The 15,873-nt window shown below is 38.0% G+C and overlaps 1 protein-coding gene across 1 annotated transcript in view; it reads left to right on the top strand.

Moving 5' to 3' along the window:
- LOC124770136 (cilia- and flagella-associated protein 43) overlaps window positions 1-15,410 on the top strand; it is a 216,912-nt gene extending 201,502 nt beyond the window's left edge. The window contains exon 16 of the mRNA XM_047249188.1: window positions 15,272-15,410. Coding sequence (XP_047105144.1) covers window positions 15,272-15,410 — 139 coding nt within the window. The remainder of the gene's footprint in view (window positions 1-15,271) is intronic.
- The last annotated feature ends 463 nt before the right edge of the window (window positions 15,411-15,873 follow it).

The following is a 15,873-nucleotide window of genomic DNA, read 5'->3' as shown; positions in this document are numbered from 1 at the left end:
GTAGCACACAGATTGCTCTTCTTACAAATGAAACTGTTTCTAGAATGTAAATATGGGGAACTGGCAATACATTAAGTTCTTTGAGAATTAATGACACAGTAAATAATTTCCTCTCCTGGCTCCACAAGAATAAATTGTTGCTTAACATGGGCGAGACAGATCATATGCTCTTCTCTCCATCCAGAAATTGCCATGCCCTTTAAAAATTGGAGGTAAAGAAGCTGAATAAATAGCAGAGAAAAATTTTTGTGAATGCGGATTGATAGCAGTCTTCAGTGACACCACTATAGGGAGTAACTGCTAAGTAAGCTGAGCAGTCGCTGTTATATACTCAGATTGCTCAGGCAGTAATGTGACATAAATACTTCAAAAAATGTGGATACTGCTCAGTGCAAAAAAGGTTAATTCTCTTTAGGGAGAAAACTAGATATTTTTACAACAAATGTAGAAATGCACAACAGTGATACATGAGCCAAGACAAACATGCATTTGCTAAACAAATAATCTAGTAGCAGTCATGATGGTGTGAAATATGTACTACCATAAATCAGTTAGAAATGTAACCAATACATTTAAGAATTATGTGAAGGAAATGCTAATGAAACTTATTTTTGATTTCATTGAGTAGTACCAAAAGAGAAATTTGCATTAACTATATAACATCATTTTCACCCCATAAAATTTAATTCTTAAGGAAAACGTATTCAGGAAGAATTATGTGTAAACTTTCTGTATTTTGGATCTTTTTCTAAGCATAAATATTCTAGTTGTCCTATATTTTGTTCTGTACACTATGAGATCAAAATGAAATAGCAAGGTAGAATACCACCACTTGCTATAATCTCACCACTGAGATATGTACTGTTTTATTCTCCTGCTCCTATTCCATATGTGATACACACGTGTGACAATATTAATAGTAACCTCAGACTTTTTGCAGATGATACATTTATCTATGATGAAGTTCTGTTTGATAGAAGCTGCATAAATATTCATTAAATCTTGATAAAGTTTCAAAGTGATGCGAATATTGGCAACTTGCTTTAAACATTCAGAAATGTAAAATCATGTACATAAAAAAAACTTAGTATCTTATGACGATATATCTATCACTGTTGGAATAAGGCAACACATACAAATACCTGGGTGTAACACTTGGCAGGGATATGAAATGGAATGATCACATAGCCTCATTTGTAGGTAAAGCAGGTAGTAGGTAGACTTTGGTTTGTTGGTAGACTATTGGGGAAGTGCAATCATTCTATAAAGGAGATTGTATACAAATCACTCATGTGACCCATTCTAGAATATTGGTCAAGTGTGTGGGACCCACACCAAACAGGAACTTACACAGGGAACAGCAGCATGAATTGCCACAGCAAGGATGAATCCATGGGGGAGTGTCATAGAGTTACTGATGAAACTGAACTGGCAGACTCTTGGAGGTAGAGACGTAAACTATCCCAAGAGAGTCTATCAACAAAGTTCCAAGAATCAGCCTTAAAAATCTGAGTAATTGCTGCATGCATGGAGACATTCAAACTAACATTCTTTCCACATTCCATAAGTGAATGAAATGGCAAGAAACCCTAATAAATGGTGCAATGGGATGTACCCTCTGCCATATGCCTCACTATGATTTGCAGAGTATTGATGCAGATGTACATGTAGATGCAGATTTGCATCCTTGAATTCTCTTTGCTCATTAGGAGTCTTATTGTTTCATGAACCGTCACAGTTTTTTAACTTCATCATTTGCTAGGACTGTGGTGGCAGCTTTAATTAATTTCTTACATTTTACATTCAAGTTCTCTTCTACTGATAGTCTAAGTTGAAACAGAATTATCAATATTTCAAAATATATTTCATTAGCGTAAATACATATTACTTTTGGTTACATAATTTTATTCAGCAGTTACCAGTAATATAGTTATCACACATTTCGTGGTATCCCCCAGTAATTCGAATGCCTCTTTAAATATTCCTTAACAGGGACCTACTTTTTGTAGCAGAATTTAAACACTAGTCAGTTTTCATTTTTATGTTAGCACTGATGTATTTAAATTAAAATTACTTCCAGTATCTGCATAATATATAAATTTGATTTATGTTGAAGGAAGAGGTTAAAGGTTCCCTTCTATGCTTTTAATGGCTAACATGTTTATAGACACACACTAATTAGTAAGATTAACAACAAGTAATGAAGCATACTGAAAGAGGTAGATAATCTGGTTTGTGAGATATTTATTCCAAGCTAACTACTACAGCAAATTTTAGTAGGCTACAACCTCTTAATCAAGGGTGGTCCTCACTCGTGGCAGAGTCATTGAACATGGTTAACTATTATACAGTTTACAGTATTCTGTTTGATGTCATGTATTGGCATGAGTAGGCCAGTGCAAGGAGGAGGGACATTACACAGAGTTTTGCTGGAATGACATCCATACTCAAGTCTTATATATCCATAGGGAAAATAGGGGATGTTTGCGAGTGAGGCAGACATGCCTAGGGGTCAAAGGATCCTGCATGGTCAGAGACAAAACTCATTTCAGTGGTGCATTTGGCAATAAAGGGGTGCCAAAGTGACCAGGGATGAAATTATAATAACCCACCTGGTACTTCTGAGGCTCACTGAACTTCACCACACTAAAGTATACTACACTGCACATAATAATCGAGGTGATGATACTGGGGGAGGGGGAGGAGGGACAAAGTGGGTGTCCGGCATCTGACTTTGTATAGTCCCAGTCAAGATAGATCCCTTGAGGAAAAGCAGCTCAGGAAGGCAGTGTGGGAGACACGGTAGCACTCCTCTCATTAACTGGACTGCAGAAAAACATGGAAATTTGATGCAGGTACAAAATCCTGCTGTTAACATGAACTCCAGTGAGGTGTGGCAGCTGATGATATGGGCCACATGGCATTGCGTGTGATGGGCTACCAAGAGCACAACCATTAGGCACTGTCTCATCAAAGTGGGAGCAGAGACTGGTTGAGCAATGGTTCAGAGTGTGTGGTGTAAGAAAGTATGGCGGTCTAAGCTCTACCTGTGGTGTAAGTGACCCAATTGCTTGTTTTTGGTCAGCATGGCCTGTCATCTGCTGCTACTACTGAAGGTGAGAGGAAGGAGTCACCACACTGTTCCCCCCTTGAAGAAGAAACCACTGGTGCCAACTGCACAGGAGGTTGTTTTGAGCTGACAGAGGATGCTTGCTGAGAGGCACGCACATGTTGTTGCTGCTGTGCTCATGCTCATGCTGTGGCTTCCAGTGAGAGGAGGGGCATGGGCAGTTCCTATGCACAGGGTTGGGAGAATGTGAAGAAGTGTCGCTAGTCCAATAGTGTGCATACTAGCAGCTGCAGTTGAAAGGGCATTTTGATGACGACGTTGGGGTCCCAGACTTTGGGAGTGTGTCAGCCATGTAGTCAGACAGTGGCAAGCTGGGGCTGCTGTTGGAGCAGCATCAAATGGTGGTTTGCTGGACACATCACCAGGGTTTGTGTCGGCCAGTAGCACATCAGGAACAGTATAGGGGACAGAGTTTGACTGTGTTGTGTTGGAGGCAGTGTTGGTAGCGCTGCGACTGGGGTACAGTGGATGGTGGAAGCAACTCCATGTCGATGATGTTGTACTCATTGACTGGAGGGAACTGTAGGGCATAGGCTGACTTGAGCATGTCAGTGGAGACCCTTGTTGCAGCTCCATTCAGACTAATGGAGAATGTCTTGCCCCCGCATTGCAGCATCAAGTTCATGCCCAAATACTGATGGTGGAGCAACAGGTGATATGTGTCCAACCAAAGGGTGATGTGTGTGCGTGCTGTCAGGTCATCTACATCTACATCTACATTTATTCTCCACAAGCCACCCAACGGTGTGTGGCGGAGGGCACTTTACGTGCCACTGTCATTACCTCCCTTTCCTGTTCCAGTCGCGTATGGTTCGCGGGAAGAACGACTGTCTGAAAGCCTCCGTGCGCGCTTGAATCTCTCTAATTTTACATTCGTGATCTCCTCGGGAGCTATAAGTAGGGGGAAGCAATATATTCGATACCTCATCCAGAAACGCACCCTCTCGAAACCTGGCGAGCAAGCTACACCGCGATGCAGAGCGCCTCTCTTGTAGAGTCTGCCAAGTGAGTTTGTTAAACATCTCCGTAACGCTATCACGGTTACCTAATAACCCTGTGACGAAACGCGCCGCTCTTCTTTGGATCTTCTCTATCTCCTCCGTCAACCCGATCTGGTACGGATCCCACAATGATGAGCAATACTCAAGTATAGGTTGAACGAGTGTTTTGTAAGACACCTCCTTTGTTGATTGACTACATTTTCTAAGGACTCTCCCAATGAATCTCAACCTGGTTCCCGCCTTACCAACAATTAATTTTATATGATCATTCCACTTCAAATCGTTCCGCATGCATACTCCCAGATATTTTACAGAAGTTACTGCTACCAGTGTTTGTTCCGCTATCATATACTCATACAATAAAGGATCCTTCTTTCTATGTATTCGTAATACATTACATTTGTCATGGAGGATGAAGGTACGGTGCTCACCATGACATTGTGGAGGTGTTGGTCACAGCTGGGCTTTGAAGCCTTGGAGCTGCCGGGAATGATGCTGTAGGGAGAAAGTGGAGTTGCTTCCGAGAAATTGCTGGGAATGGCAAGTAGCTGTCAGTATAATAGCTCAGTAGGAGAAGTTCCCAGGTCAGTATTGTGTACAATGTGCAGGCCTAGAAGTGCCAGGGGTAGAATAGTGGACCATTCGCAAAAATAATATGTATTTGTGGTTTCAAGTGTGTCACTGCTCTATGTTGTTAGCTACAGGGGTAGTAGCTGGTGATACGATATAAATTGGAGCTATAGGTGGCAGTCAGCAAACCGAAGAGGGCAGAGGTAAACTAGTACCCTTGATCTGTGGTAATGTCACTGGGGCATCCGAAGCTGGACACACAGGTCTGAATGAAGGCTGTAGCCACTGTTTTGGCTAAATAGCAGTGGCCTCTGGCCAGACTGTAAATCAGTCTTTAATTGTCAGTATATATCAACAGCCATTGGAGGAGGGTAGTGGGTCAACAATGTTGAGGTGTACAGTGTTGTGTTGGGGGAAAAGCGACTGCAGGGGTGTGAACATGCCGTCTGACATTGGCATTGTAGCACAGAATACAGGACTGGGCCCACTGGTTGCAGTTGCATTGTATCCCCAGTCAGACAAAACATTGTTTCATAAGGGTGGCAGAAGTATGGATGCCTGGGTTTGTGAGGCTGTGGATGCCATCAAATGCCAGTTTTCAGTTGGTGGGAAGGATCCATGACATCATCAGATCTTACAGTCAGAGCTGGGTATTGATCATAGCTGGAGTTTGATGCCAGAGTTGGAATTCTGAATGGCTTGAGTTAGGTCCAGGTCAACCTCTTGAGCAGTGGCGAAGGCATTGTAGTGTAAGGTTTGGGTGATTGTGCAAGCAGGGCTAAGGCAATCTGTCAGAATGTCTTTCCTGCAAAAAACATAGGTGAGAGGGTGGATTGCCTGTAAAAATCGTAAAAAGGCATCCCGTTGGTGTTATACAGAAGGATCGGCATCTACAAGGTGTAGAAGTATTAAACCAGAATTTGGTTGCAATAATTACATCTACATCTTCATAGTTACTCTGCGATTCACACTTAAGTGCCTGGCAGAGGGTTCATCAAACCATTTTCATACTACTTCTCTACCATTCCACTCTCAAACGGTGCATGGGAAAAAGGAACACCTAAATCTTTCCGTTCAAGCTCTGATTTCTCTTATTTTATTATGATGATCATTTCTCCCTACGTAGGTGGGTGTCAACAAAATATTTTCACATTTGGAAGAGAAAGTCGGTGATTGAAATTTTGTAAATAGATCTTGCCACAAAGAAAACCTCCTTTGTTTCAGTGACTGCCATGCCAACCCGTGTATCACATCACTGACACTCTCACCCCTATTGCATGATAACACAAAACAAGCTGCCCTTCTTTGCACTTTTTTGATGTCCTCCGTCAATCCTACCAATCCCACACTGCACAGCAATATTCCAACAGAGGATGGACAACTGTAATTTAGGCTGTATCTTTAGTGGGTTTGGTGCATCTTCTAAGTGTTCTGCCAACAAAGTGCAGTCTTTATTCCCCCTTCCCCACAATATTATCTATGTGGTCTTTCCAATTTAATTTGCTTGTAATTTGTTCTTCTTGTTGTGAACACACTATATGGGATATACTTTGGCTTAACATTTAAGATTATCCCAAGAAATAAACAACTTCATAAAACAAAATTCAGTTTCCATGGTTTTCAGATATAAATGCACTATGTTGCTTAATATTTAATCATTGAGTTGCTGAGTTCTAGAAATTACCTATTATTTATTTCTCAGTGTTCTAATCTTTGGTAATTAAATCTATATGGCAATTAGAGGGCAACAAGAAGAACAAATTATGTCAGCCATTCTTTCTATACATTAAGTTACCTAAATTCAAGAATTGTAAACTCTTGTTAGAAAAAATTGCTGTTAGTCACTGTTAGTCATGCACTGTATTTGTATTAAAGAATATTTTAACTCTTTCAAGATCCATAAATGGTCTCTCACAATATGGGAGCTGTACAATATGTGATGGGTTGAATGAGCACACAAATTTCTAATTTCACACTGAATTTTGAAATTAGGCTCACAACAGGTTCAGTAAACATATAAATTTCATCTTCAGAAGCTGGCGTGGTTACCTCCATATTGATGTTGCTCTTCTTCACTTGGTGCTGTGCCCATTTCATTGTTTTTATGATATTTTAATGTGTCCTGGTTTAGACCCTAAAATACTGTGATCACTTACTGGAGAAATCACAGGTCAATTCCATCTACGAGAAGATTAGCTGGTTTTGTACCTTAGAACACGTTCTGAGCTCAGAAAATGACATTTTTCAAGCATACTGGTCTACTCCATGCTAACCAACATTGGTCACTGATACAAAACCCAACCCATATGTCTCCTGCATGTCATGCTGAAAGGTATGGATCAAGGAAATAAGGTTGGTGCAGTACTTCTTGATTTTCAAAAAACATTTTAGTTGTTTCCACAACAATGTTTCTCAAAAAACTACAATTATATTTGGTACTGTTATTAAACAAATCATCTTTCATTTTGTAAAACAATTAATATGAATTGCCATATAGATTTAATTACCAATGATTAGAGCACTGAGAAATAAATAATAGGTAATTTCTAGAACTCAGCAACACAATGATTAAATATAAAGCAACATAGTGCATTTATATTTGAAAACCATGGAAACTGAATTTTGTTTTATGTAGTTGTTTATTTCTTGGGATAATCTTAAATGTTAAGCCAAAGTATATCCCATATAGTGTATTCACAACAAGAAGAACAAATTTTGAAAGGAATGCAGTTAGCAGAAGAAGTGAGTTCTACCCACTCACTCCCAGCACACTGGCTGCTGAGGGTTGAGGGGCATTGAGGGGGGAACAAGCCACATTTACATCATACATTGCTAGCAATGCTCCATGCAGCTTTGACATCTATTGTCCACCATACCAGCTGTCAACTTCTGTGTATTGAACATCTATGAAAATAAAAACGGAGACATGTGCATAGCAAAGGCTACAGGCTTCATGAAATTGAAGATCCTTTATTCAACACAAATCAGATTCTCCATCAGTTTTCATAGACAATTCAAATTTGAAAATAACACATAGCAAAACTTAAATTGTGACAATAATTGCCATTGTTATTATGGCTTTAGTCATTACTGGATAAGAAGGTATTCTCTTTTGTTGATTATTTGTAAATGAGGACCCACCAGGGCAAACAATTGAGTACTGGAAATTCCCACAATCAATAATGGTTATTTTACACACACAAATTAAATTAACACTTTAAAGTAGCTCAAACAAAGGGGAGGCCAATTTCAAAACACTGTCAAACTGAAAAATTTGAATTGAAATTGACCTCTTTTTTCTGAGAATTTCTGGTGATTTCCTTTGTAAAATTTCCAAATTCTCCTCATAGTGCTGTACCTTACTTCTGTGTAAGTCATTGTTTATCTCATCAGTTGAGAGAGAAGATGTAGCAACTCTTTATTTTTGCCCACCTACTCACAACGTTTCCTTCTTCGAGTGATGGGACAGGAACTGCTTCATCACTCGTCAGTAGGTGTATTATTGTGCAACACAGCACAGCAACCACTTTGCAGTGGTTACATAGGCAAGGTTCTGCATTAGACTGCTGAGGTTGGCAGCAGCAGCCAGACATAAAACATGAGTGGGCCAAAGTCAGCTGACTGCTGCCGATTCAGAATTAGGGAGTCATCATTCTTCTCTTAGTGAACAGACTATACATTACAGCAAATCTTTGTGTGATCCAGCAAGAGGTATATCAAGACTGCTTCTGGAAATGGAAACGATATTGGGAACAGCGTATCAATTGTGGAGGAGAGTATTTCAAAGGAGACCATACACAATAAGTAAAACGTCAGTGTAGAAGAATTTTGTAGACAGATTTCTGGAATTTTTTGAACAGACCTCGTATCCACATAGAGACTTTTGGTAAGAAAAATTCCCATCCCTAGGTTTGATATTCTGATCCAAACACCTCATATAAATGCTGAAACATGCGGTAGAACTGAATGTTATAAGTGCAACGGTATAAGCAATTCACTTTGTATCACTCAGATAGCAATGTCTGCAAAGTTGTTTATTTCTAAATGAAATCTTGTTTGTACATTGCCATGAGTCAGCAGAACATTTTAATAATCAACCCAGCCTTGTACAGGCTGCCAACAAAAACAAATTGAAATGTGTCTTATTATAGAAATGTAATCTAGAGATGGAAAACAGCTGCAAATGATTGATAAGGGTCTATTGATTGAGAATAACCTGTTGGTTTCTTCTTCTTCTTCTTCTTCTCATTATTATTATTATCATTCCTTCTTCCTTGTGTGTGTGTGTGTGTGTGTGTGTGTGTGTGTGTGTGTGTGTGCGTGCGTGCGTGTGTGTGTGTGTGTGTGTGTGTGTGTGTGTGTGTGTGTGAGTGTGAGTGTGAGTGTGAGTGTGTGTCACATCCTTCACTTTCAATAATGGCATAATGGTGTCTTGTATTGATTATCAAGATAATTAAAACTGTATGTCAATTTCATATTACTGTAATATGAGTAAGACACTGCTGACTTGTCTTGAGACAAGTATAAGCATTCTGTTATGTATATTATTATAGTGTTCCACTGGATAAAACATAACAGTTACACTTCAAAAATCAACTTGAATTCCCCTTCTTGCCACACAGCTGTAAATGTTTCTTTACTGCTCTAAAAATTATTAAAACTAAATGCCATGGTGACTTCTTCAAAAAAGCCATTGTCGGTTGCTTCCTTGATCATTATAAAATTGGTCAAATGTTCCCCTTCTCACAAACTTATTGTCCACAGGATGTTGGATACTGTCTTCTTGTACATCACCAATGATAATGTTACATTGAGTAGAAAAGAGATTAATGCACATTTTGCAGGGGCCTTTTGAAAGATCTCAGAGTCCTTACAGTTTACTTCTCAGTTAATTTATTTTTGGACAATATTTGTGAGCAGTAACACAGTCACTGCTGTAGTGACACAATGATGTGGTCCTATGGTAACTAATTGTCTTAAATAATTTTTTTTTTTAACATGACCAAAATTTTTCCAGTGTTGTGACTACAAAAAATGAGTAGGAAGAACTGTATTGCAAAGTAAATGGGCATACCTATTGTTTTAATGATCTCATCTGAGCATCAGTCAGTAGCATGTGACTGGAATTTCGAAACCTGGTGCTCCTCTACGGGAAGTGCTGAAAAACTATGAAGGTGCCATGAAAAGTGACGTCAACTGTGTCATAATCAGAAGAGGAAACTATGTCTATAAAAACGAAAGCAGCCTTGCTGTAAGAACACTGAAAGAATCACTAGGAAAAATTTCACAGATGAATGTATTTGTTGTAAACATTCCCTACAGACACGACTTAACAGAAGACTCGTGTAAACAGAGAAATAATCGGAACAAATTGGAAATTCAGGAAGATTTGTAGTGGTTTTGTGCACACAACTTTCATTGAAGCAATGAGTTCAGTAAGAGAGCAATTTACTAGACATGGACTGAACAGAAACAACCTAGGCAAGAAATTGCTGGCCAAAGAAATTCTCCAGGTGATAAAGATAGCAGGAGTGGATGCCTACATAAAAATAGCACTACCTGCAACAGGTTTTCTGCCAATGACAGCAGAAAAGAAAAGTGCACCAACAGCATATGAGGAAGAAACATCTGCAGATACACTCTATGATGAAAAAATTACATCTGTGCAAACATGTAAAGCGTCACAGTCACCAGTGGCATTATCAGTAACAGCAGTGGAAAAGAAAGTAACACTAGCAGTAACAGCAGAAGTTTCACCTGCAACAGTAACTACAGTGCCTCTAAAAGGAGAAAAGAGAACTGCAGCAGGTGAAGCAGCATCAAGTGTTACGGGTAGACGGAAAACAGCACCTCCTCTTCGTCTAAATGATTTTTTAGTGGAAGTCAGCAAGATGAAGAAGCCCACGAGATAAGTAGTGTAACAAATTTCGTAACACCTCACCAAAATCTAAAATAAACAACAATTATGATCTTAAAATTTGCTATCTGAATGTTCAAGGACTAATTGATAAAGAATTTATTGTAAACAGTTTTGGACTAGATAACAAATTTGATATTTTCTGTCTGAGTGAACATTGGGTTACAGAGAGTGTACTTCCAGTTGTCAAAATTAATGACGATAATGTAGCAAATAGTTACTGTAGAAAATTGCGTATAAGAGGTGGTGTGGCAATATATATTAACCAGTCATTCAGTTGCCCCATTGTTAAGTTAGACCTAGATTATTTGTGTGAGGAACAGAACTTTGAAGCCACTGGTATAGTTATGGACAGTTTTAAGTTAGTAATAGTATCCCTTTACAGGTCACCTAAGGGTATCATTAATGTATTTCTAGAAAAATTGGACATGCTGTTAGATGTACTAAGAGGGACCAGATGGTTGCATTATGACATAGCAATTGGTGGAGATCTGAATGCAGATTTTGATATAACAACACATAAACATACCGTGACTGAGTTGAAAAACCTTCTAAGACAGTGCAATTTGCACTCAATCAATAACAGGCCCACAAGAGATAAAGCATGTCTTGATAATTTTTTTGTCAACTTTAAAACTACTGAAGAATCATGTGATGTTACAGCGTTTCCATTTTCAGATCATGACTCTGTATCTTTTAACTATACAAGTAGGTTCTATATTGATAAGAGTAATAGACCTATTCCTAAGCTTGTCCCAAAAGTTATAATCACCAGACCTGTCACAGATGACAAAATTGTTCAGCTCTGTAAGTCCCTTGCTGAGAGAGACTGGTTCAACCAATGTCATGGTGACACAAGTTATAGTCTTAGTGCTGATTTGTCAGGGAAACTATTATTTGAGAGATTTTTACATTTCTGACACAATTTAGTGACAACATCCCCAAAAAGAAATGCAAATTAACTGACAAAGACTTTACAAACAGACAAAATCCATGGTATACTAAATGATTACAAATATGAAAAATCAAGTTATGGTGTTGCACAATGGTGTTGCTGTTGTAGCAATCAGAAAACAGAACATGCCAGATTAGCCTATATAAAATGCAGGAATGAGTATAAAAATGCCATTGTGGAAGCCAAAAAAGCACATAATTTCAATACCATTCATAATTCCACAAATAAGTGCAAAGCTGCATGGAAATTAATAAATGGTGTTGCTAAAGATGTAAGAAGCAAAAAAATTAATGCAAGTCCCCAAAAATTCAATGATTTCCTTATTAAATCTGTTGAAGATGTGCAAAATACTATAATCAAACCTGATATCAGTTAATCAAAGTTCTTTCTAAAAATGTTTGCAGAACACCAACAGACATAGGCACGTTTATGTTCTCTGAGGTCTCACCTAGTCTTGTCCTAAGCATTGTAAAATGGTTGAAATCTTCAGAAAGTGTAGACATATATATGACATATCCTGTAATATACTAAAGAAAGTAATATACTATATTGCATACCCCTTAACATTCTGTATGTTGTTTTTGTTGTTGTGGTCTTCAGTCCTGAGACTGGTTTGATGCAGCTCTCCATGCCACTCTATCCTGTGCAAGCCTCTTCATCTCCCAGTAACTACTGCAACCTACATCCTTCTGAATCTGCTTAGTGTATTCATCTCTTGGTCTCCCTCTACGATTTTTACCCTCAACGCTGCCCTCCAATACTAAACTGGTGACCCCTTGATGCCTCAGAACATGTCCTACCAACCGATCCCTTCTTCTAGTCAAGTTGTGCCACAAACTTCTCTTCTCCCCAATCCTATTCAATACTTCCTCATTAGTTATGTGATCTACCCATCTAATCTTCAGCATTCTTCTGTAGCACCACATTTCGAAAGCTTCTATTCTCTTCTTGTCCAAACTATTTATCGTCCATGTGTTCACTGCCATACATGGCTACACTCCATACAAATACTTTCAAAAACGACTTCCTGACACTTAAATCTATACTCGATGTTAACAAATTTCTCTTCTTCAGAAACACTTTCCTTGCCATTGCCAGTCTACATTTTATATCCTCTCTACTTCGACCATCATCAGTTATTTTGCTCCCCAAACAGCAAAACTCCTTTACTGCTTTAAGTGTCTCATTTCCTAATCTAATTCCCTCAGCATCACCCGACTTAATTCGACTACATTCCATAATCCTTGTTTTGCTTTTGTTGATGTTCATCTTATATCCTCCTTGCAAGACACTATCCATTCCATTCAACTGCTCTTGCAAGTCCTTTGCTGTCTCTGACAGAATTACAATGTCATCGATGAACTTTAAGTTTTTATTTCTTCTCCGTGGATTTTAATACCTACTCCGAATTTTTCTTTTGTTTCCTTTACTGCTTGCTCAATATACAGATTGAACAACAGTGGGGAGAGGCTACAACCCTGTCTCACTCCCTTCCCAACCACTGCTTCCCTTTGACGTCCCTCGACTCTTATAACTGTATAAATAAATGTATGTATGATGGATATTTTCCCAAAGAACTCAAAGTGGCTAGGGTAGTTCCAATATATAAAAAGGGAGATATAGACTCACCTTCCCATTACAGACAAACCTCCATAGTCCCAGCTTTTTCTAAAATACTGGAATGTGTAATTTACCTACATCTACATGATGACTCTGCAATTCACTTTCAAGTGCTTGGCAGAGGGGTCATTGAACCACAATCATACTATCTCTCTACCATTCCACTCGCGAACAGTGCACGGGAAAAACGAACACCTAAACCTTTCTGTTCAAGCTCTGATTTCTCGTATTTTATTTTGATGATCATTCCTACCAATGTAGGTTGGGCTCAACAAAATATTTTCGCATTCGGATGAGAAAGTTGGTGACTGAAATTTCGTAAATTGATCTCACCGCGACATAAAACGTCTTTGCTTTAATGACTTCCATCCCAACTTACATATCATATCTGCCACACTCTCTCCCCTATTACGTGATAATACAAAATGAGCTGCCCGTTTTTGCACCTTTTCGATGTCCTCCGTCAATCCCACCTGGTAAGGATCCCACACCACGCAGCAATATTCTAACAGAGGACGAACGAGTGTAGTGTAAGCTGTCTCTTTAGTGGACTTGTTGCATCTTCTAAGTGTCCTGCCAACGAAATGCAACCTTTGGCTCGCCTTTCCCACAATATTATCTATGTGGTCTTACCAACAGCTATCTGTTTATTTTGAAAAATTAGGAATAATTAGTGAATCCCAATATGGTTCTAGGAAAAAGTTGTCTACTGTGGATGCTATAGACTTTGTAGTCAAATACTTACATCAATTGTATGAGGATAAGGGCTATTCTCAACTCACATTTTGTGATCTAAACAAAGCTTTTGACTGTGTAAAGCGTAAGCCACTCCTAGAAAAACTGGAATTCTATGGCATTAGGCATAACAGCCTTACATTAATAAAATCATATCTTCAGAATTGTAAGCAAGTTTTTTGTGTAGGGAAAGAAGTGTCAAGTATAGAACAAGTCAAGGTAGGTGTTCCGCAGGGATCTGTACTGGGCCCCCCTTTTTTATTCCTAATAAATGATCTGCCATTATCTATCAAGTCCACCACTGTGTTGTATGTGGATGATACAACATTTCTTCATGCTAGTGATGATTTCAATAGCCTTAAAACTTGTGCAACAAAGACAATTGACCAAGCATTCTATTGGTTCAAGGCAAATGGATTCCTGCTGAATGAAAGCAAAACACAGCAGATGGTTTGTAGTCTTAGAGATAAGCTTCTGTCAGATGATCCAAGTTATGTCAAATTTTTGGGGGTATACATAGATGATAAATTATCTTGGGGTCAATATGTACAATATATTAATGGTAAGTTGTCTAGAGTTATTTACCTGTTAAGGTGACTTATGGATTGTGTTCCTGAAAAATATGTTAGAACATCCTATTTTTCATTCTTTCAAAGTATAATAACATATGGAATTATTTTGTGGGGGAACTCTAGCTGTGTACATGACATATTAATACTGAAAAAAAAGCTATTAGGATAATTACTGGTTCTGCATATAAGGCACACTGTAAACCATTGTTCTGTGAACAAAAAATCATGACTGTTATAAACTTGTACATATACTATGTTCTAATTTATACGAAGAAGATTTTACCACAGACAAAAACCAGGGGAAATGTACATAGCCACAATACAAGAAGGAATAGGTGCCTCTATATTCCCTACCACAGATTGTCAAAGTCACTCAACAGCTATGAAATAATGGGGTACAAATTATTTAATAATCTTCGTCAATCTGTTCAAGAATTACCTGAACAATTATTCAAACAAACAATTCATGACTGGCTAATCCTCCACCCATTCTATGATATAAGAGAATTTATCAACTGTAATATAATACTACAATGTTAACAACAAACCTGTTGTGTATTTTAGTATGTATATGACTTTGTCTATTGCTGTAATGGTCGAATGACAATAAAATTATTATTATTATTATCATGCTATTGTTTTCCAATGGCTGATTATCTTTAAAAGGTAAAATTAAGGGAAGGATCACTTTTGTGAAAATATACACACTTTACACACATTAATTTTTCTTATATTAAGAAACAAGTTTTTTAATGATTGTTTTCTTGATAGATTGGAAATCATAATGAAGCGGAACAGAATGGTTGCCAAAATACAGAAACAGCATAATGAAATATTGGTTCTACAGACAGAGCTTGAGTTATTAAGATTGAAGACATACCCTACCCTCAAATATACAACACTCACATGAATTTCTTCCTTCACTTATTTATGGAGGGGGTCTGGTAAATTTTAAATTACATAATAATTTATATTTTTAGATAATTTCATGTATTGTATCATGAGCAACTGTTTATTTTGTGTTAAAGATAACTAGTTGTAAACAATTTACATCTGCATTATGTGTAAAGTAAATTAAGTTAATTTTTGTAGAAAATGAAAATGGAGTAAATAAAAAAATGCTCAGTGTTGTTATTACAGATAAAATTGTTACCAGTGGAAAAATGTGTTGAACATGATATCTGATCTTACTAATGAATTCTTCTGCTGCTTGAAATAATGAGTTCCTATTAACGAACATATGCAAATCTTGTAATGTTCCACGTCTTTTAATCTACAACTAATCAATACACTTTGGCTCAACATTACAAGTTACCACAGTGCATCTTCTGCAAGTTCTGCAATTTCTTACACACTTCGTGAATTTCTTAAAG

The sequence above is a fragment of the Schistocerca piceifrons genome, chromosome 1 (assembly GCF_021461385.2).
Source record: "Schistocerca piceifrons isolate TAMUIC-IGC-003096 chromosome 1, iqSchPice1.1, whole genome shotgun sequence".
In the NCBI taxonomy this organism is placed as follows: Eukaryota; Metazoa; Arthropoda; class Insecta; order Orthoptera; family Acrididae; genus Schistocerca; species Schistocerca piceifrons.
Note: the sequence above shows the minus strand (reverse complement) of the source record. Positions and strands in the feature narration are given on the sequence as shown.